Consider the following 23,184-nt stretch of genomic DNA (forward strand, 5'->3'; position numbering starts at 1 on the left):
TTTGAGTGAACTCTGGGAGTTGGTAATGGACAGGGAGGCCTGGCGTGCTGCAATTCATGGGGTCGCAAAGAGTCGGACACCACTGAGCGACTGAAGTGAACTGAACTGAACTGAATTAATCAAATTATAAAAATAAAATGACGAGGGAAAAACTCAGAATTGCCCAGCATGTGTTCGACAGTAGTGGCAAGTTGATGGTTAAGTATACAATGAGTGTACATTTGGTTCATTTGCCACTTAGCAGGTTAAACTTGGGAAACAGTTCTTAACATTAAGTCCCTCTATATCAGATTCCTAAAAGGATCTAGACATCTGTTTTATTTAGAGGTCTTTTGATGGCCAACAGAAATTCACTCAGATTAGCTGGGGGCTGGGCAGCACAGTCACCGCACAGACACATAGAGGGATAAAGAGACTCTGCACACACCGAGAATCATCTCCTGATCTCGGGAGAGGAGTCTCATTGACCCAGCCCCTCTTTCTGGAGTCAAAACTTCTAGGTCATAGGTTGCTGGCTCACCGGGGACTAGATGCCCTTGGTGAAGCTGTTTCACATCTGGGCAAAAAAAGCCAAAGCTGGTGATAGGGAACAGCCATGATGCTGCGCTTGGTTGATTTGTGAGGCATTGGGTGCATCTTAAGTGGAATCACTAAGAAGGGGGTGTGGCAGGCAGGTCACTTTGAGATCTAATGCGATTCGGGGTGCATTTGAAAGTCAGACCCTGGCCTCCTCTGTCTGACTGTATCGAACCCCAGCTCTTTCTACATGCTACTCTGAGACTTTGGTCCAGTTAATTAACCTATTTGATTTTTAGTTTTCTCAATATTAGTACCAACAAAGGTCATGGTGACGAGTCGATGAGGTAATCTATGCTAAAGTCCCTAGGCCACTGTCTGGCACTGAAATCGCAGGGTAATTTAAGTTGACCAATATCATCCAGTTTCACAGCTTGAAGCCGACTCTCTCCTCATTCATTACAGTGGTGTCTCTTCTCCAGGAAGACATCTGTCTAAGGAAGGGTTCGGCCCCAAAGTCATCCGGCAAGGCAAAAATAACCCTAGTCAAGAAAAGTTCTGATACAGTAGCTGCAGACAAATACTGTTTGACTCTAGGTAGGAGGTACCTGAAAGTGAAGTGAAAGTGAGAGTCGCTCAGGCGTGTCCAACTCTTTGTGACCCCATGGACTATACAGTCCATGGAATTCTCCAGGCCATTATACTGGAGTGGGTAGCCTTTCCCTTCTCCAGGGGATCTTTCCAACCCACGGATCAAAGCTAGGCCTCCGCATTGCAGATGGATTCTTTACCAGCTGAGCCATGAGGGAAGCCCAAGAATACTGGAATGGGTAGCCTATCCCTTCTCCAGAGGATCTTCCCGACCCAGGAATTGAACTGGGATCTCCTGCATTGCAGGCAAGATTTTTTACCAACTGAGCTATTAGGGAAGCCCTAGAATAGTTAAATTCATAGAGTTAGAAAGGATACTAGTAGATGCCAGCGGGTAAGTGGTGGGGAAGGGGAATGGTGACTTAGTGTTTAATGGGTACAGAGTTTCAGTTTACGAAAGTTAAGAATTTGGAAGATGGATGATGGTGAGAGCTGCACAATAATAATGTACTTAGTGCCACTGCAACATACAGTTAAATATAGTTAAAAGAGTATGTTTTAGATATTATGTGACTTTTACCTCAATAAAAAAATTTTTTAAGGTTTGAAAAGATTTTATCAGCCCATAAATATAGTATACATGCTTTTCTGATGTGTATACTTTAATGGGGATATGTGTGTATACATGTCCATGTAAAGTGTATAATTATGAGCAGATATGTCAAATATAATTGTACAGTGTTGTTACTTATGAGATAGACATTACAACTAAACTGGAAAAAAAAAAAAAGATCTGTGCACTGTCCTTTCACTGAGATACTCCTGCTGGTTTTAGTAAGTTAAGGAGATGCTGATGCCGTATGTCAGTGGTGCCAGGCCAAGGATGAATAAGGATCATTAAGCAGTGGCCATGTGACGGGTGTTGAGATAAGGAAGCCGGGCTGTTCCCACGGGGTTTGATCTTCTGTGTCCTCAAGTGACCCAGTCTTTCAGGGTCACCAAGGATTGATTCTCAGAGGAAGTCAGTGGTGGACTCTGTTCAACCAGAGAAGTTGACAGGTATTAACATGCTGCTGGTTAATTATGCTAGAAAAACATGGTGAATAACACTGAGGCTGTTACCTTTTGGGCTGATCAAACATTCCTGGTACATATAATTTTAAGGTTTTGTTTCATATGATGTTCCTGTTCCAAAAGGAAATCAATCAGGTTTTGGCTGTTTGGAACAGTCCTGCCAATTAATAAAGATTCCAACTTGCTTGCTCTTCCTGTTCATTGCTCCTTTCTTTTTATCTCTATATTACCACTCACTTGTTCTAATCATTGATTCATCAATGATGATCTCTGTGTGTGCGTGATAAGTCACTTCAGTTGTGTCCAACTCTGCGACCCTATGGATGGTAGCCCTCCAGGCTCTCCTATCCATGGGGTTCTCCAGGCAAGAACACTGGAGTGGATGGCCATGTCCCCCTCCAGGGGATCTTCCTGACTCAGGGATCAAACTCTCTTCTCTTATGTCTCCTGCATTGGCAGATGGGTTCTTTACCACTAGCGCCACCTGGGCAGCCCTGACATTCTCTGTGACCTCTCCTAATTCATAATGTGTTCACTGAGGTTATCGACAAAGCCATGGTTAGTCACTTGGTGGGCCACACATTCTCGCTAATACACTAATGATCAGACACCCTCAAATCATTTACTTCTCTTACCAGAGGACTGGACAAAATGTTCCAGACATAGTTAAATATCTACAAGTTATAAATGTTTACCTTTTAAATCTTTGTAAAAAGAAAAACACAGGTCTTCATGCACTTCGTTCAACTGTCCATGGTAACTGAAGCCCTTGTTGCTAGATCTGGTGACCATGTATCTCGACGTTTGCTGACAGTGATGCTGGGCTTATGATGGCTGCATGTAAGGGCCAAGTTCAAAGAAGCCTCTTTTGTTTTCTTTCTTGTTTTTTTTCCCTCTGATACCAGAATACTGTTGCTTTGATTGAACTTGAGATAAAATAACTGATTTCATTTAGAGGGCATGTTTTACAAAAAAACATATTAATATTTACTTAAAACAGTAGACTCACTCTCAGCACAATAAGACACTCACCTTTGGGAGGTTGGCAGACATGGATGGAGCAACAGATTAATGACCCACATTTCAGTTTCACACCAAGACAGGGACTCACTGAGCAGAACGGCTGGTGAAGTCACCCCCTTATTACTGTTCTCCTCCCGAACTGAACATACAGAGTTAAATCAGTGGAAGTGTCATAGGACTGTTTTCAGTGCCTTTTATAGAGTAAGTGAGAAAGGGAGGTCTCATTTAGAAGAAAAATACCTTTCTTATGGAAGATTGTTTTAAGTCCTTAAGTATCAACTCTATTCTTCTTTTTCCAAACATGTTTATGAAACCACCAACTTTCACTTCACATGGAGGTTGCATTTGGAAGACGACATGACTAAACATTGACATGAATGTAAGTCCTTTAAGAATGTAACAGGAAAGAACAGATTTTAAATAGTTAAGAAAGGACAGAAAGGCCTCTTTCAAATCCAAGAGAATTCTCTGATATCTGAATCATTATTTAAAAAATCCAATTAATGGGAAACAGGATAACAGTTACGGTAAAGTGTTGCCATAGTTTAAGGGGATGGATCACTAAATCTGTCTACCTGAACTCTTGAAAAATCTCTAACGATTTTTATCTGCTTGTCAAGGAACTGCAACTTAGATCTCATCACATTGCCTCCTGCTCCCACACAAGTAGAAAGAACATTTATATTCAACTATAACAGTCTAACAACAAACTTATATAGGAAAGGTGTCATAAGCATAACTGAAAGGAAAGGAAGATCAGGAATGAAGAAAATTAAACCTCTCTTCCTTCAGTAAGAGGAAAAAAAAAAGCTTAACCACAGATATTTACTTCTGTATCTCAGTATACTTATAGATCACTATACGACATTTAATTTTATTGTTTTCCACTGCTGTTCCTAAACAAAACATGCACATCTATGGTAAAAAGAACCCACTGAGACAGGAGCAGGTGCTCTCACATCACCACTACCCCGACCTCAATGAAGGAATGATTTTCAGTGGTGTTACTGGAGAAAAAAACATCACAACTAATTACATCATTTCTCTTGGTTCCTACATCCACCAAGGCATGCTCAAACATGCTCAGACATACTCAACCTGTTACCACAATCCATGGTTTCTCTCAAGATTTCACTTAGTGTAATGAATATAATTTCTCTATTTAAAATGATAAACTTCTATTTCCATAAATGGAATGACTGGCCAAGAAGCAATCTTCTCATGTGCTATAACAAGGTATTAACATAAGGCATTTTATTCCTAAAATAAGGTAATCAATTGAGAAGCCTTTTAAGGATGAAAATTACCAGGAAAATTCGCCATTTCATATCACTGATGAACACTTATTCTATTAGTTCACATAGTAAAGGTAGTTGAGGATTTTTTTTTAATTTAAAAACATATCATATGATACCTATATAGATTATTGTGTTTCTGTTACAGAGTATCATTATCAAGTGTGCTAATGTCTAAAATTTGGGTACTGGTTTATTGCCTTTCTCTACTGTGTCTATAAAACCTTCATTTATAGAATGTCTCTGGTTATATATATGTGAGTACGTGTATGTGTGTGTAAAAAAAAAACCATTAAAGCTGAAAGGTTCAAAATAATGAAAAAAAAATCACTGTATTCCCACTCTATTTTATCATGTAAACTAAAATAATGCATTTGTGTACAATCGAAATCAAATTTGAGAGCTGAATCTTTTCCATACTGCTCTTAAATATAGCCTTTAAGTAGTTTTACCTGTTTGCATCCTAAGAACACAGGAGTATTTGCTATAACATTACATAAGCCTTGAAGAGACAGGAGAGAAAACGCTGCCAATCCTGGGGTAAAAGCCACAGTTCCCTCCAAAGCTACCCTTGAGACATACACAAATTCTAGAGTGTTGGAATCATTTAAAATTGCTGATATTTGGCCATTTCAACCTTAAAAAAAATGACAATTTCACTTAAACAGCCAGATACACCTAACAGGCATAGAAAATGCATCTGACGGTATCCTCGACAATTATTATGCAGAAGTTGGTGACAATCAACTCTACAGAAATGAAAACCTTAACATCAGCGTACGCTCTGAAAATTTATGAACCTTTGCTCCATCTTTATTAAATTTCAACTGCATCCATGCAAAGAAAAAATGGATTTTTTTTTTTTTTTTTACAAAGGTACACCAATGAAAATAAATACCCTCTCTGTCTTTGTTCTATCAGATGTCCATCCAAAGGTCGTGATTACGGTCACATTGCCAGATTTTTAACTACATCTAGCTCCCAATATTGCATTTGTGGCTCACACCAGGAATCCCTTGACCCAGCTCGACAAGCGTGAAAACATGAAATAAATGAAGATTAACAAAGACAGGTCTAAGGGACAGCTTGCACCAATACCGCAATGCCCTCATCACTAATACTCGACTCTGCATTGGGGTACTTATATCTGAAAGATTTGCAAATACTGACAATGTTCACGCCAGACATGACTGCAAGTGGGGAACAGGCTGAAGGGGAAATAAAAAGAAATGCCTTCCAAGAGAGAAACATTCATTAGCCTCCCTGGCAAGTGTCTAAAGCAAACAAGGAAACTGCAAAATAATGCCTTCGTTACAAATAAACCCTTTCGAGCACAGTACCTTTTTGTGTCTGCCCCTCTTCCATATTCTCTTCCATGGCTACCTTTCTTCAGTAGAATCTGGTACACGGAATTAATCAAAAGCTCAATTAGATGGAGGAAAAGCAAGTGATTTCTTTTTTTTTTCCCTTGGGAAGCTCCCCCAGCAGTGGCTTGGGTAAGTCCTCGGAGCTTAGCTCAGGCTCCCTCGCGCCTCTTGTTTGCTTGGAGACAGGCTGTCAAGTGCAATTTCATTCAAATTACTCTTCCGTGAAGATTATCAATTTTTCTTCTCAAAGCTGCCCATTGTGTACCACTGTAAGCAGGTATTCAAAGCAAAGAGCCTGAGAATTTTGGGGGGAAATCTGGTCTGAATCCCAGTGGCAGAGACTCTAGGACTCGAAAGGCTTGCTTTGCATTTCAAATGGGGAAAAGAAATTGAGGTTTGTATTGAAATCTGGGCTTTAAATGGGAAGCAGGCTGAGCTGGGAACAGATGGAGGGGTGTCCTCCTAACAGGAAGCAGACCACCAACCCACAATTCCCCCTCTCTGCCACCAGAGTGGGAAAGCCCAGCTCCCCGTGGGTTCTTTATGCTGCAAGCTTGCTCCTCACCCAGTCAGATACCTTGCGAAACTGCGTTTTCCTGTTCTCTCCTCCCCAAGTATCTGGTTAATTTGATTTAAAAGTGCCAAGACAGGATGCAATTATACCATCTCAGGGTTTATCTCTAAGAGGTTATGATGGAGAGAGGACTTGCAAGCTCACAGCTCTCAGATTTAAAAAGATAGAGAAGTATGGTTTTCAAAATAAGGAGTATAAACCTTTAAGCCTGAAAGATATGTTTAAGTCATTATTTCACTTCAGAGCCACGAGACTCTTAAAGGGAAGGGACAGAAACTGAAATGTCTGTAGAAAGAAATCGATGGATGACTTTGTAATCTATCGTGAGGATTTTCGCCCACAAAAACTGATTTGAAATGGGAATCTCTTGAAAGAGAATTGCTTCAGAGGGTCATCATTGGGGAAGCAGAAGGAACAAATTCTAGATAAGGAACGACAGGATAAGCAATTTATAATGGGATTCTGCAGTCTGGTTTGGAATGCAAATCACAGTGCTGCAGTCTGGCAATAAATTAGCATTTGTACTTCAGTCTAGTGAGTGACAGGGCACGATCCACCAGTCTCAATACTTCACAAAAAGTAGAGGAAGAAAATAAACAGTACCCCTTTCTAGGGGGCATAAACCTTCCTAGAAGATAAAGGGAGGAAGAAGCCTTGTCTCCGTCTCCATCTTTTAATAAGCAAGCACACAGAGACGCACACATATGTGCACACACACAACTAATTCCTTACCTTTCATGAAAAATAATTTGCCTCCTAACCACCCACAGTATATGTTTCTCATATTACAACACATATTTAACATACATTATTTAAAGTGGGTCAGTAATATGTTCCATACCACCCTCAAAACCATGACAAAAGCCACTCTTGAACAGAAAAGCAATTCTCATACAACATTTCACTTTATTTCTCATTATTTCTCCTAAAAGAATGTTTAGCCTTCTCACTTCTACGATCATTCGCTATTTATTTTCTCTAGTCAAATAATTTTAACCTAAAGGTAAATATAATTCAAATAAATCAAAAATTCATCTCCTCCAAATAGGTTTCAATTTGTATTCAAGGGTTCATGAGAGAGCTGCTTGCTCAGGGCACGGACTGAAAGAAGGAAATCATGAGGGAAATCAAAGAGGCAAATCAGAGCAGCATCCCTGCTTCCACTTGTCCCCAGGCTGACATAACCTGGCGAATAGTCAAAACAGAATGAAGCATCACTTCTCATTAATATTCTCTATTCATTTAATACCACAGGAATCATCAGTGAAACAAATCATTAAGAGTAACAGCAGTAGAAAGAATAATGCCACCTGAAATTTTCAGAGCACTTTACAATCCACAGTGCACACGCATTAACCCATTTGCAAAACAGAGAGGGAAAGTGCTGTCTTCTCCCCATTTTATGTTGGAAAAAACTTAGACTTAGGGAGACCCAGGGACTGGACCAGTAAACAACCAAGGAAGTCTGAGATTCCATGTCAGCAATTCCTCATCTAATGCTCTGAGCCACGGCAGCTTTATCCCCTCGTGAGTGTCCTCGGCACCTTCACAAGTCAGACTCAGTCCACAGTTTCACCATGTGAACCAAGGGAAAGATGTGGAAGGGAGACAAAAAGAAAACTGTAAGAAATCTTCACTGGGCAAAGGTAGATGGAAAAGTTACTGTAACTTATTTCCCTTCTGGAAACTTTGCAACAGAGCAATAGATTCCTATAATGATCAACATTTTTGTCTGAAGTAGACTTTTTCATGCACAAATCTTTAAAAGAAAACATTAGCAATTTATACCAATTTTTCAAATATACAAAGAAGCACCTCTAGTCCAGGCTAAAAAGCCTCTTATGAGGAGAAACAAGCATGCACACAGCTTCCTTATGGCAATCACTTCTTACAGAGTGCAGATTAATTTTTTTAATGTAGTAAAATAGATATAAAATGCACCATTTTAACCCTATTTAAGTGGACAGTTCCATGGCATTAAGTACATTCATGCTGTTGTACAACCACCATCAGCATCCATCTCAAAAACTTTTTCACCTTCCAAAAGGGAAATTCTGACCCATTAAACACCTTAATTCCTTCTCCCCTGTTTGAGGGCAGGTGAGTTTCTGGGGCTGATTGGTGTGTTTAGAATTATTTTTTAAAGTCTTGTTTTCATTTAAACCAAATCTTTTGAACAAACAAGTAATTCAAAACTGTTTCAAAAAGAAAAAGAAACATAGTTGTCATTATTGTATTAACCTTATGAATTTGAAAATATACTTCCATGAACCCTAAGAATTGGCAATTCTCTGTTTTCTAGATTTTTTTTAATTTAATTTTTAAATGTCTTTTTTTTTTTTTTAACCATTTTGATCACATCGCACAGCATGTGTGATCTTAGTTCCCTAGCCAGGGATGGAAACCCATGCGTCTTGCATTGGGAATACAGAGTCTTAACTACTGGACAACCAGGAAAATCCCTATGTTGTATTTAAGACCTACAAGCTGAGATGACGAGATATCTCATCTAACATGCTTTCCATCACATCACATTATGTTTGCCACACTCTATTTTCAGTAGATTAAAACATACAATATTTTATCAATGGGAGTTTAAAAATATGGTACTAAATGTTAAATATGATTTCCCTTTCAAATATTGCCTAAGAAATACTTGTGAAATATATGACTTTTTCCCATGTAAACTAGAAGACACAATTGCTCACTAAATCTAAACCTGCTGTGAGAAGATACTTTGCAAATAATACATCAGATAAGAAGTTAATATCCAAAATATGTATAAAACTCATAACTCAACAACAATAACAAAAGAAAAACCAATTTTTAGAGGAGCTGGATTGATGTTTTTCTAAAGAAGACATACAGATGGCCAACAGGCACATAACAAGATGCTCAGCATCCCTAATCATCAGGGAAATGCAAATCAAAACCACAATGAGACATCACCTCACACCTGTCAGACTGGTTATCATCAAAAAGGCAAGAAATAGCAAGTGTTGAGACCGATGTGAAGAAAAGGGAACTCTTACACACTGTTGGTAAGAATGTAAATTGGTATAGCCACTATGGAAAACAGTAAGACTATTCCTCAAAAAATTATGAATAGAACTACCATACAATGTTTATGAACTTATATGCAGAGTACATCATGTGCAATGCCAGGCTGGATGAATCACAAGCTGGAATCAAGATGAGTAGGAGAAATATCAACAACCTCACATATGCAGATGATACCACTCTAATGGCAGAAAGTGAAGAGGAACTAATGAGCTCTTTGATGAGGGTGAAAGAGGAGAGTGAAAAAGCTGACTTAAAACTTAACATTCAAAGAAATAAGATCCTGGCATCCAATCCCATCACTTCATGGCAAATAGAAGGGGGAAAAGTGGAAACAGTGACATATTTTATTTTCTTGGGCTCCAAAATCACTATGGATGGTGACTGCAGCCATGAAATTAAGACACTTGCTCCTTGGAAAGAAAGCTATGACACCTAGACAGCATATTAAAAAGCAGAGACAAGACTTTGCCAACAAAGGTCTGTATAGTCAAAGCTATGGTTTTTCCAGTAGTCATGTATGGATGTGAGAGTTGGACCATAAAGAAGGCTGAGACCAAATAACTGATGCTTTCAAATTGTGGTGCTGGAGAAGATTCCTTAGAGTCCTTTGGACTACAAGGAGATCAAACCAGTCAATCCTAAAGAAAATCAACCCCAAATATTTATTGGAAAGACCGATGCTGAAGCTGAATCTCCAATACTTTGGTCACCTGATTCAAAGAGCCAACTCATTGGAAAAGACCCCGATGCTGGGGAAGACTGAGGGTGGGAAGACAGGGGTGACAGAGGATGAGATGGTTGGATGGCATCATCAACTCAATGGACATGAGTTTGAGCAGACTCTGGGAGAGAGTGAAGGACAGGGAAGCCTGGCGTGGTGCAGTCCATGGGGTCCACAAGAGTCGGGCACAGCTAAGTGACTGAACAACCACAATGATCCAAGCAATTTCACTTCTTGGTATTTATCTGAAGAGCATGAACACTCTAATTCAAAAACAAACATACACCCCTACATTTATCTTATCATTATTTACAGTAGCCAAGGTATGTAAAGCACCTGAGTGCCCACCAATGGGTGAATGGATGAAGAAAACGTGATACACACCTACGATTGAAATGCCATGGCTTAGGAGTTGATGGCAGAATGATACAGATATTTCATAAATGAAACTGTAAAACAAAACGGCAAGTGGAAAAGGAGTAATTGTGTGCCGTGTCTCTTTTACCAAGTGCTTGTTACAAGCACTGATTAGTGTAAAGACAGAAAAATTCAAGAGGAACACTATCTACACTAAGTTAATCCGTTCAAAATAGGAAAAATCAATTATAAGTATTTATTGTAAACCAAAGTTGAGATCCTCAAAGTTAGTAACTTTCTCTGGGTGACACACATTGTCAATTAAGGAACTGGGATTTGAATTTCGGTCTTTCTGATTTTACATTCACTCTCACAAGAAGATAAATCATTCAGTACGTGGTTACCACAGTCATAAGACATGTCATGTTACCATTTCTTCATTTTCGACTGATGTATTCATGTTAACACTAATGACAACAGACATAAATTATACCTTAGCTGAAAGATGAATTTTTTTGCTCCATTCATTTGAATCAAAGGTCAGCAATTTGGAAATCTCAGCCAAGCCCAACCTTACACATCACACTGGATATTGCAAATGACAAACCCTTAAAAATAAAGAACAAAAGGGGAATGTGTGTGTGTGAGAGAGAAAGAGAACAAGGAAGACAGAGAGGCTAACATAAAGCTTGCAAAGCTCATCAGAAGTTTTGAGTTTTGAAATACTGGTTTTAAATCTTGCTTTGAATGTTCCTGCAGACACAGATGATAGGAAAAATCCTTTGCGAAAGCTGATTACACAACATGGTGCATAAAGATATGATGAGGAAAAATCAGATTCAAGTCTTCTCAGCTTTATAATGAGCACTCTGGTCTTTTTGGTTATACATTAGACTGCAAGTCCTTTCATGGCTGAAAAAAATATACTGGCGTCTACTCTTACATTTCTGGAGAGCATCTCGGGTAATCTAAACATTCTTCTTATCTCAGAAAAAGAAGCTATGCACAGACTGACAACTTCTCTTCAAAATGTCGCCTGCCAATACATCTGAATTCAAGACTCAGGCAGGGCACAACAGGCTTGTCCCAACAGGCAAATCAGGATGAAAGACACTCCTTTCCTATGTCTAAGAGGGGTGAGTGATTTTATGCATTGTTCCTTTTTGGTGAGTTGTACATCTGAGATACTTAGGGGGTTCTTAGTCTTGAGCAAGACACCTTTGATCATGATCTACTCTCCGTGAACTAGAAACGTAGAAGTGAAAGTGCTCAGTCATGTCCAACTCTTTGCGACCCCATGGCCTATATAGTCCATGGAATTCTCTAAGCCAGAAATCTGGAGTGAGTAGCCTTTCCCTTCCCCAGGGGATCTTCCCCACTCAGGGATCGAACCCAGGTCTCCCACATTGCAGATGGATTCTTTACCAGCTGAGCCACAAGGGAAACCCATGAATACTGGAGTGGGTAGCCTATACCTTCTCCCACGGATCTTCCCGATCCAGGAATTGAACCAGGGTCTCCTGCATTGCAGGCAGATTCTTCACCAGCTGAGCTATCAGGGAAGCCCTAACAGCTAAGTCCTTCATGCACCAGAAATAACCAGAAAACATCCTCCCAAGAGCTTTAATGGCAACGATGTAGGGTCTATTTGAATAACATACAACAGCAATGTGATATATAAGGAAGATGGACACACTCAAGCTTTCAAGCACCACAAGAAATTTACATCCTAAAAGTTCCTTCATTCCACATGCACAGGTTAAATGAACCCTGGAGAGCACCCCTTGGTTCCAATCTGGTTATGCAACAGCCGCACACAATCCATCCATTTGTGACTATTCTTTAGGTTTTCTGCAGGATGCTCCAGTCAACCCCAGCACCCCACTGCAGATGTCCAAGATAAATGCAAATCTATTTTTAGGATCTGATATTGCAGATATTAAGGGAAAACTGATGTCTTTCCTCCCTCCATTCCAATGCCTGAATTTCAATATCTTTTGTCTACAACATGTATTTGCCAAGTATCATACATTTTTTCCATTTTTAACATTCCAATACAAATGCTATTTCAATATATATTTCTCCTGCCTGTCACTGAGAGCAGAAGCCACAAGCTGCACGTGTTTTCTCTGTAATCTTTCATCCAATGAGGCTGAGGACAGACCTTTGAAATGACAGGCTTCCCAGGGGCCAGGTTTAGCACTTCTTACTTAGTTTTCTTGTTCAGTCACTAAGTTGTGTTTGACTTTTTGTAGCCCCATGGACTGCAGCACACCAGACTTCTCTGTCCTCCACTGTCTCCCAGAATTTGCTCAAATTCATGTCCATTGAGTTGGTGATACTAACCATCTCATCCTCAGCCTTCCCCTTCTCCTTTTGCCTGCAATCTTTCCCAGCATCAGGGTCTTTTCCAATGAGTCGGCTCTTCGCATTAAGAGGCCACAAGTACTGTAGCTTCAGCTTCAGAATCCAACGACTATTCAGGGTTGATTCCTTTTGGATCGACTGGCTTGATTTCCTTGCTGTCCAAAGGACTCTCAAGAGTCTTCTCTAGCACCACACTTGGAAAGCACCAACTCTTCAGCACTCAAACTTCTTTACAGTTCAATTCTCACATCTGTACATGACTACCGGGAAGGCCATAGCTTTGACTATATGGACCTTTGTGGGTAAAGTGATGTCTCTGCTTTTTAGTGCACTATCTAGGTTTGTCATAGCTTTCCTTCCAAAGAGCAAGTGTTTTTTAATTTCACGGCTGCTATTACTATCTGCAAAAGCATTTAATAAATACTTGTGTGGCAGCCACTGTATGCTAGGCACATTTTTATCTTTCTGATCATTTGCGATCTTGGGAATAACTAGTATTCCTACTGCACAGGTCATAAGATTTAGACTAAGAGAAGCAATTAATTTACAAGTTACATAGCTATGAAGAAGCAAAACTTGAATATAAAATCACTCAAAAGTTCACTGTTTTCATTATATTAAATGGCTCCATAGACCAAAGGAAGTGATTATTAAGCAATTCCAGAAAATAAAAGATATAAAAAATATATTGTAAAGTTTCTCTCATTTTTAAGTCTTAACATTTATAGCTAAATGAGTAGGATGTCCTTATAAATTTAGAAGTATTTTTTTGTGTGTGCTGTGCTTAGTCACTCAGTCATGTCCAACTCCTTGTGACCCCATGGACTGTAGCCCACCAGGCTCCTCTGTCCATGGGATTCTCCAGGCAAGAATACTGGAGTGGGTTGCCATGCCCTCCTCCAGGGGATCTTCCCAGTCCAGGGATCGAACCCAAGTCTCCCACATCGCTAGGCATCTCTTATTGTATGACCTAGGTAGACCATGCAGAATAGTCAATATAAACTGTATCACTTACATTTTAAATGAATTTAAATTTTCAAGACGTTATCTTAAACTACAGGATGTTCAGTGGCATGTTGCCCAGACATAGGCTTTTCATTCATTAATTCATCAGCTATCTAATGAGTGCTTATTTTCCTCCAGATATAAATCTAACTTCTGGGGTAAGTTCGGTAGAAACATATGCTAGTTCCCTGTTCTTATTTACACTCTAGAAGAGGCTAAATAAATAGGCACATAAAAAAGACAGTATCAGGTTCTGATATGTGCAATGATGAAAATAAATAGGGTAATACATTAAAGGGGTTTCCCTCATGGCTCAGGGGTAAAGAACCCGCCTGCTAATGCAGGGGATGCAAGAGACATGGGTTCGATCCCTGGGTTGGGAAGACCCCCTGGAGGAGAAACTGGCAGCCCACTCCAGTGTTCTTGCCTGGAGAATCCCATGGATGGAGGGGCCTGATGGGCTACAGTCCACGGGGTTGCAAAAGAGTCAGACAAAACTTAGCGACTAAACAACAATACGCTAAAGAGTGTTCAAAGGGGCTCTGTAGCTTATGCTCCCAATATATGAGGTTCTTGAACATTATCCACAGCCGTAATAATAAATCTAAAAATCTCTAGTATGAAATGGTCATCAATAGAATTTTATTATTTATTAATTAGGAAGTAAAACAATGAAAGAGAGGTTTGAGCAATCAGCAGAGGGCATAAATATTATGTTTTCTGTCCAAATTGTATCTTTTATAACTGTTTGGATGTGGTGCAACATAAAATTTTTTAAGTGGAACATTTTCAAGTCAGATTGAAGTCAAAGCTGTCATTGAGAAGAAAAAGTGGCTTATTGTATTCAATTTCAAAAACCATTTCCCAACAACCTGTATCTTGAGGCTTAGAACAACCTAAAATGTCACCCAATGCTGGAGTCCATTGTCTGTGTGTATGCACAGGTGTGTGTGCGCTCCTGTGTGTATGCACATGTGTGTGTGTCCTGCATCAGGATCAGGAATGAGACACAGGCTATCATATGTCGCATTAAAAAAAAAAAAAAAACCCTGCTTTTTAAATAGAATATTCAGGTGGCCATTCAGAATTTCTGTGTTGTTACAAGATTTGTTTCAACACTATGTTGACTTCGACTACATTCTCTAAAAGGAGGTAGATACTGACATCTATAAAACTGAAATAGTACACAAAACTGGGTCCTAGAAGCAAGTGGTCACAAGCAGCTTCTCTGGATGGTCCAGAGAGAAGAGAATGCAAAATGTTCAATCTGTGCAGTGAAATCTAAAACACTGTAGGGAAGTCAACAAAAACAAGTTTCTCATGTCTCAAAAAATAGAGCTGCACACCAGTGTTCACTGCAGCAATATTTCCAATAGCCAAGATATTGAAGCAACCTAAGTTTCCATCATCAGATGATTGGATAGAGAAGACGTGGTACTTACACACAATGGAATGTTATTCCACCATTGAAAAGAATGAAATTCTGCCATTGCAACTACATGGATGGACCCAGAGGGTATTATGTTTAGTGAAATAAGTCAGACGAAGACAAATACGGTATTGCTTCACTTATATGTGGAACCTAAAAAACAGAATGAATAACTATGACAAAACAAACACAGAAAAAATAAAAAAAGATTTTAAAAATTAAAAAAAAGTTTTAAATAGAGCTTATGGAGATCCTTGTTAACGAAGCCATATTATAACCCCCCAGGTCCAAATATATCAAATCATGCAACAATAAAATGCAGTCTTCTTAGTCTAAAACTAATAAGCTCTCTTAGTGATCTATTGCAATACTTCTATAGCAGGCATTCTGTCAGGTACCCTGCTTTCTGCTTACCGTACCACTACCTGCTATATGATTTTGGGCAAGGATGGTCTGTCTCAATTTCCTCAAATACAAAATGAACGTATTAACACTTGCCCTGTTGTCTTCTGACTGCACCAAGTGCCAGATACTGTGCTAAGTGTTTTATATACATCATCTCATTTTATCCCTCCAACATCTTCATAAGATAAGGCCTTCATCAGTTGAAGCCATTTAGTAGGTGATGAACACAGATGAAAAAGTTCTTCCAAAAATACAAAATACTGTACAAAAATAGTGTAATTATAACCATTGTTTAAAAATAAATATAACCATTGTTAGTAAAGTGTGCTGTATGAAAAATATTAGCGCTAGAGTGATATAGAAATTGCAAGTTGATAGCACATTCGTCCACCTGATACAACTCAGAAAAGCAATGCTAAACATTTAGGGACTATTATATGCCAGTCACAATTCTTAGCACTTTGGGCCATACTTTAGCTCAAGAATCTTCAAAATAACCCTCCAAGCACGCACTAATGTTATCCCCATTTTACAGATGTGGAAACAGAAGAAGAGAAAGAACTTGCCCCAGGGAACAATGCAAATGGCAGAGCTTGGCAAAGAGACCAGGCAGTCTGGTTTCTGAACCTGTGCTCTTAATTCTAGCACTAAACCACTCCTGTGAAGCAGGCTCCAGTGGATGCAAACCAAATAGCTGTTTACTCCCCAGGCTTAGGGAACAAATGGCAGGATTACTTTTCCTCACGTAGATGGCTTTCAGCCATCCTCTGGGCTCAGTGAGGTCAGCGCGGTGCCCTGGCTGGGCTTGGCTTAGCAGTCAGTTTCCAAGGGCAGCTCTGCCTGCTCTGCACATCCTCCGTGACCTCTTTACGGTTCTGCTTCTCGTTTGTAAAATGAGAAACAGAAAGTCTATTCATGGGGGATTTTGCAGGATCCAGTGCATTCAGCACAAATCTTGGCACAGGTGCGGCTGGCACTCAGTATACATGAGACTCCCTCCTTCCTCGAATGGGACATCAGTTCAAATAATTAACTCTCCCATAAACTGCTTAAAAGAGAGAAAGACCTTGGGTCATGAAGTGTTAGGTTTGAAAAGAACTATTACTGTCTTGAGTCATAAGGTAATCCACTTGGCAAAAACAATTTTATCCTGAGTATCTACAAATAGGAAATTTTTTTTCTTCCTAAAACAGTATAAAGATTTTCTCAGGGGTCAGTAGATTCCCTTTGATAGACTGGGGGACTACTCTGGTTTGGCAATCCCTGGGTCAATTCTAGACTTGCCCAGGTCATGCTGCTGCTGCTAAGTTGTTTCAGTCGTGTCCAACTCTGTGTGACCCCAGAGACGAGACGGCAGCCCACCAGGCTCCCCCGGCCCTGGGATTCTCCAGGCAAGAACACTGGAGTGGGTTGCCATTTCCTTCTCCAATGCATGAAAGTGAAAAGTGAAAGTGAAGTCGCTCAGTCATGTCCGACTGCCCAGGTCATAGGTCTGCCTAAACCAACTGACCACACAGCAGAATTGTCTCAGAACTGTTATCAGGGACAGGGGGAAGCATGGTATTAGCCTCCTGCTCATAAACCATGTTGAAGTAACTGATAGCATGTGACTTTTCATACTATAAACTGTCCAAAGCTTAGTAAAGGGCATAATTTTGTCAAAACCTCATTTTAAAACTTTAAGATTTCCTAAAATAGAAAAGACTAGGCAGGTGACAATCTTACTATGTTGTTTCAAGACAACAGTTATTCTCTGCAAAGTGGTTCTACTGTTCACAGACCAAATAAAATCCAGCAATGGTCATGGCAATAATAATAATGAATGCTCAGATGGGCCCTTTTGATATGCCAGGTGCCTCTAAGAATAGGATACGTATTTCCCCCATTTAATCTTCATAATAATTCTATGAGATAGGTAACATTATTATTCCCACCTTGTAGATATCAAAACTGAGGCACAGAGCAGCAGAGTTGAGAGTCAAATCAGGCAGTCTGTCTGCAGGGGCCACACCTGTCCATCCATTTCAAAGAAATGTGTGCACATAAAGCGCTCTTCTTATGGCTGTCATCGAGGCATGCCACCTGATAGCTTAATTGGTAAAGAATCCGCCTGCACTGCAGGAGACCTCAGTTTGATTCCTGGGTTGGGAAGATCCCCTGGAGAAGGGATAGGCTACCCACTCCAGTGTTCTGGCCTGGAGAATTCCATGGACTATATAGTCCAAGGGGTCACAAAGAGTCAGACACGACTGAGCGACTTTTTCACTTTCACTTACCACATCCCTCATCCAGCTCATAAACGGATCTTCAGTCCCTCATGTTTATATCTTCCTAGCCAACCGAAATCTTTTGTGGAATAAGTCGAGGCAGGATCATGAAAACATGTAGTATTTGTAGTCAGGCCTAATTCTGTTTCACGTTGTTCCCAGTGGAGAAACGAAAGTGTACTACTTTCCCATTTAACAAATAAGGAGACTAAGCGACAGAGAGACGTGAAGCAGGGCGCTCCGCTGGCAGCCCGAGATTCGCTGAGACCCTCTGGCCTTGTCTCACTAGGCGCCAACCTCGGATCATGGTGAGGGGCCCCTCCAAGCAGCAGTACTCAGCACAGAAAGCCGACAAACAGTGGTCAGGCCTGAGAGGGACGAGAATGGAGAGAGAAGAATCTGTCTTACTAAGGCCTTCCTCGGGCCAGTGAGATTTAGGCCACTGTTTTTTGAAAGGTAAGTAGCGAAGCTGGACTGGAAGGCTCCCACGTCCTCTAGAGAAAGCCCACAAGACGAGGTCTCTGAGCCACGTGAGGGGAGACAGCCCTCAAGAGACAGAGACCGCGAGGGGCCGGCACCCCAGAAACAGAGGCCAGCGGACTCTTGGAGCCGCCTGGGCACGTTCTGACTACTCAACAGAGAGAGGAGTGGTAAGATCTAGTCAAACGCTTGTCAGGTCTTTCATCTGAAAATGGTGGCTTGGCTTTCACACGGCAAAGCGAAGAACCTCCTATAGAAGGTCCCCAAGCCTCCCTACCGGCTCCCAGCCCGGCGACCTGGGCGAGGAGCAAGGACGCAAGGCTCCCCGGTCCCTGGGACAGAACTGTTCCGCTGCTTTTTTCGAGTTGTGTTTTATTCTTGGCTTGTTTGTTCACTCGGGTGATTATAAACATCTTTCAAAAGCGAGACCTGGGGCCGAACTCTCAGTTCCGCCCTCAGGGAGGCAGCCCGCGGGGGTGTTCACAGGGCAGGGCTGCACCTCCGACCTTCACAGGTTGTTTCCCTTCCGCAGCACTTCCGTGCTGAACGCTGGAGTAAGCTCTCCGTGCTGGTGTGTGGGTACAGCGGCTGGGTTACACCTCTAATCCTGAACGGAATGGATTAAACTATCACATTCTCTCACCTGTGCACTTTTCCCTTAACAAGAGTTTAAAAGAAAAAAAGAAAAAAGAAAAACCTACATTCTTTATAAGCTGACAGTGACAAGAGCTCCGAGAGCCTGAATCACAAAAAATAATAATTATACTAAATATTAGAATTATGACTGTCACTACTATAATAAAACAAGGCAAGTCCCTACAGTTTTTTGAAGCTCTCATGACTTTTTTGCATCATACATCTGCCCCAAGAGAGGGAAGAATAAAGAAGCATGAAGGTCATTTGGCTGATTTGACTTGTCAGTTTAATTCTTTTCATACCTGAATCCTCCAAACTGGATCGGAAGCCCCCTGACTGGACCTCATGCACCTGCTCTCTCCTCTGTTCTAGCACTTTCTACAGCACTCTGTTCTTCCTTGGCTTTGCTTGTCTCTCCTGGTCTGCATGCCCTCACCACAGGGTCCCAACACATGTTCACGTGCTACTGTTGAGAAGAGGGTGTTGTAAACTGTATATTGTTTTCCTGGGTGCTTATGACAAATTGAGTCCCTTGGACTGCAAGGAGATCCAACCAGTCCATTCTGAAGGAGATCAGCCCTGGGATTTCTTTGGAAGGAATGATGCTAAAGCTGAAACTCCAGTACTTTGGCCACCTCATGCGAAGAGTTGACTCATTGGAAAAGACTCTGATGCTGGGAGGGATTGGGGGCAGGAGGAGAAGGGGACGACAGAGGATGAGATGGCTGGATGGCATCACTGACTCGATGGACGTGAGTCTGAGTGAACTCCGGGAGTTGGTGATGGACAGGGAGGCCTGGCGTGCTGCGATTCATGGGGTCGCAGAGTCGGACACAACTGAGCGACTGATCTGATGTGATCTGTGACAAATTGCCAATTCCTGGGAGCTCAGGAAAGCCTACCATGACTACACTGCCCAGATCCCTTTATCCTGGAAAAGCATCGCCATCATATTTCTCCTTAGGAACATATGACTACATAAATAGCACATGAGACTATTGTTGACGAGAATCCATTTAAGTGATTAGGAAGCACAAATTTTATCATATGATGGAAGAAGATAAAGAAACTGAGGAAGAAGGAGGTGAAATAACTTGCCAAGATCACACAGCTAGTTAGGAGTAAATTCAACCCCAACATATCTCTCTGTAGTAATGAATTCTCCACGGAAGTGGCTGCTGACTCATGAAAGAAAATGGAGGTCTAGTAAGAACTGGATAAATAACATGAGCAGTGACACTATTCTGTTCATGTTTCTCATTTTTTTCCTACATAAACTGTACTTATACAACTAAAAATAATGTGATAGTGATATTCATTTTAAACGCTTGACATAGGAGCTGGATTCTGCTTTTTAAATTTTTTTTATTTAATTTTAATTGAAGGATAATTGCTTTACAGAATTTTGTTGTTTTCTGTCAAACCTCAACATGAATCTGCAGTAGGTATACATATATCTCCTCCCTCTTGAACCTCCCTCTCTGAATTCTGCTTGTTTTCTTTGTTTGTTTTTTTTTTTTTTAAAGAAAATCCTGGTGTATATGTAATGTACACTCCTGGAAAATCTAACACTGCCCTACTCCTAGGTTTTTAAGAAATCTTATTGGGGAAAACACTGAAAGTTGGTCAAGATTGGTGTTTTTATTTAAAGGATAAAGATGCTTGCCCAAAACCAACTTGAAATGATAGGGAATCCATAAAAGGAAAGCACTGCAGAAAAACCTACTTGAAAATCTTATTTCCATGACAACAGAAACAGCATTAAAGGGCCAGTACACATCTGCACTGCTTTGTTGCCAACACATTCAATCATTTGACACATTTTCAAGAAAAGAAATAATCTTTCACATATATGCTAAATTATAACTATGTATGAACATATAAAGATGTTAGCCCTTTTTAAGAACAGATAAAAAGCTGATATCCTTAACAGTTACATATAGACTAGCACGTTCTCCACTGATGCTGGAAAATGTAGAAATAAAATGCAAGCTATAAACTAACATTGCATACCAAATAAGTTTTTTAGTTTCCATATTTGTCATTAAATTTATTGCTTTTTAAAAATCCAGTTAATCTATACTGTCTTATAACACAGAGTGTGGTTGCTCATGAATATATAAGTAGCCAAAATAAATTTTTATTCAGAAAAAAAATTATTATTTTATAATATGAGACATACATGGTCGTTTCTACTCAGTTTTTCTGAAACATGAATTTAGTTCTTATTGGTTTTAAATATATGAAACATTTGAGAAAATTATGGAAAAATAGCTTTGTTTCTTTAATGTAATAACAATATTTTGTACAGAACTCCTTTTTAAGATAATGTTTCCAAGACTTCCTAAATTTAAAGATTCTCCAAAGGGAAATTCAGCATTAAATTATGTAAAGTAATTTTGAATCTGCAATTTAAAATTATATGTATATTGGATTATAGATTTTAAAGGCATTGTGTGATAGAATTTGGTCTTCACAGAAACTCCCAATGTAAAATAGAAAGGTCAGATACCATTATCAACTTATTTTTCATTGACTAGGTGTTTGATACTCACAAGCATTACATGCTAAGTGACCATAAGAAGAATAAACATAATTCTATATATTTCTATGCTAAGCTTTTTCTTTTCTATGATGCTACACTCCACACTTAATTTAAAAGATTAAAACTGTCATCATAGTTCAATTTAGTCATACTTTAGTAAGAATGAGTTAATAGTTTTATACAAAAAAGAGAACATTCTTAATCTCCTATATTTGCTAACTTAATAAGTCTTGGCCAGGCACTGTCTATTACCCAATTTCTTTGAATTTCAGATTCCCCACGTGTAAAACAAGAATGTAATAAAACTTCCATGGGGAGTAAATAAGTTATATATAGTACCTAGCAGAGCACTTGGCACTGCATGATCCTAAAAAATAATAATAATAAAATAAAATATTTTCTCAAAAAAAAAAAGAATGCAAATTACTTAGCAACTGATGCAAAATGTGTCTTTGATTTGAGGTTTATCAAAATTATTAACTATGTGCCCATTCTTTATACCATCCTGTAGATACAGATGATAGATAGATGTCAATCTTCAAGTAGGAAAGCTTTCCATCTCTAACTCTACAAAGTAAACAGTTCAATCTCTCTACACCCATGAATTCAAGGAAAATTATTTATGTGCCAAAAATCAAAAGCAAATTTCCCAAGGTGAAAGTCATGTAACAAAATATAAAGCATGAAGATTATTTCACCTAAAAGTAGAGAAGAATTGACAAATGAGAAGTTTATTAATAGTTTCTCCACGTGTCTTTCCTTTCCACATTCTTTTATTTCCTGCCACAGAAAGTTCTGGAGCTGAATCTGGACCTGGAACCCTACTGAGCAGAGCCCCCCAGCCCCACCCCCAGAGCATGATACAATGACTTGGAAGGCCCACTGGACTGGACCATTTCATTTGTAATCCTAATTCTACCACTGAAATGCTGAGTGATTCTCACAAAACTACTTAAAACTGTTGAGTCTGTTTCAACACACACTTATTCAGTGGTTTTGCAGATCCTACTCTCAAGAAGTTGGAAGCTGGGTCAACTTCATGGATGGGCATCCGTGGGGTCACACAGGACCATGAGCTCAGAAGAGCCAGTACTTGGTTTAGTGATCTGTTGTCACTGTTTAGAAATTGTTTCTTTTTAAATGTAAACTTTTTATTTGAACATAACTGTAGATTCCCATACAGCTGTAAGAAATAATATGTAAAGGTCTTGAGTATTAACTACTTTCTCCCAATGGGAAACATCTTGCAAAAATACAGTACAAACTCCAGAGGGGCATGATATATTCTGGAGAAAAGGGAAAAAGCCAAAGCTTATTTTTATTTTTGATGTTGTAAATAAAAATGAGAAGATAAATGCAGAAAAGTCATCAAAACAGAAGGTGGATCTCCAGTCTCAGTGGATCCTGCCTACCTGGATCAGACAACTGTGCCCTATCTTATCATAGGAACTTGCTGTGGTTGCAAAGGA

At 39.8% G+C, this 23,184-nt stretch overlaps 1 protein-coding gene across 3 annotated transcripts in view; it reads right to left on the bottom strand.

Annotated features, from left to right (window-relative positions):
* GPM6A (glycoprotein M6A) overlaps positions 1-23,184 on the bottom strand; it is a 257,776-nt gene that overhangs the window by 136,854 nt on the left and 97,738 nt on the right. The window contains 1 exon segment of one of the 3 annotated variants that reach the window (NM_001075309.1): positions 5,840-6,234. The exons of the other annotated variants lie outside the window; for them this stretch is intronic. Coding sequence (NP_001068777.1) covers positions 5,840-5,876 — 37 coding nt within the window. The 5' untranslated portion in view covers positions 5,877-6,234. 3 annotated transcript variants of the gene reach the window in all.

Source organism: Bos taurus, chromosome 27, assembly GCF_002263795.3.
Source record: "Bos taurus isolate L1 Dominette 01449 registration number 42190680 breed Hereford chromosome 27, ARS-UCD2.0, whole genome shotgun sequence".
Taxonomy (NCBI): domain Eukaryota; kingdom Metazoa; phylum Chordata; class Mammalia; order Artiodactyla; family Bovidae; genus Bos; species Bos taurus.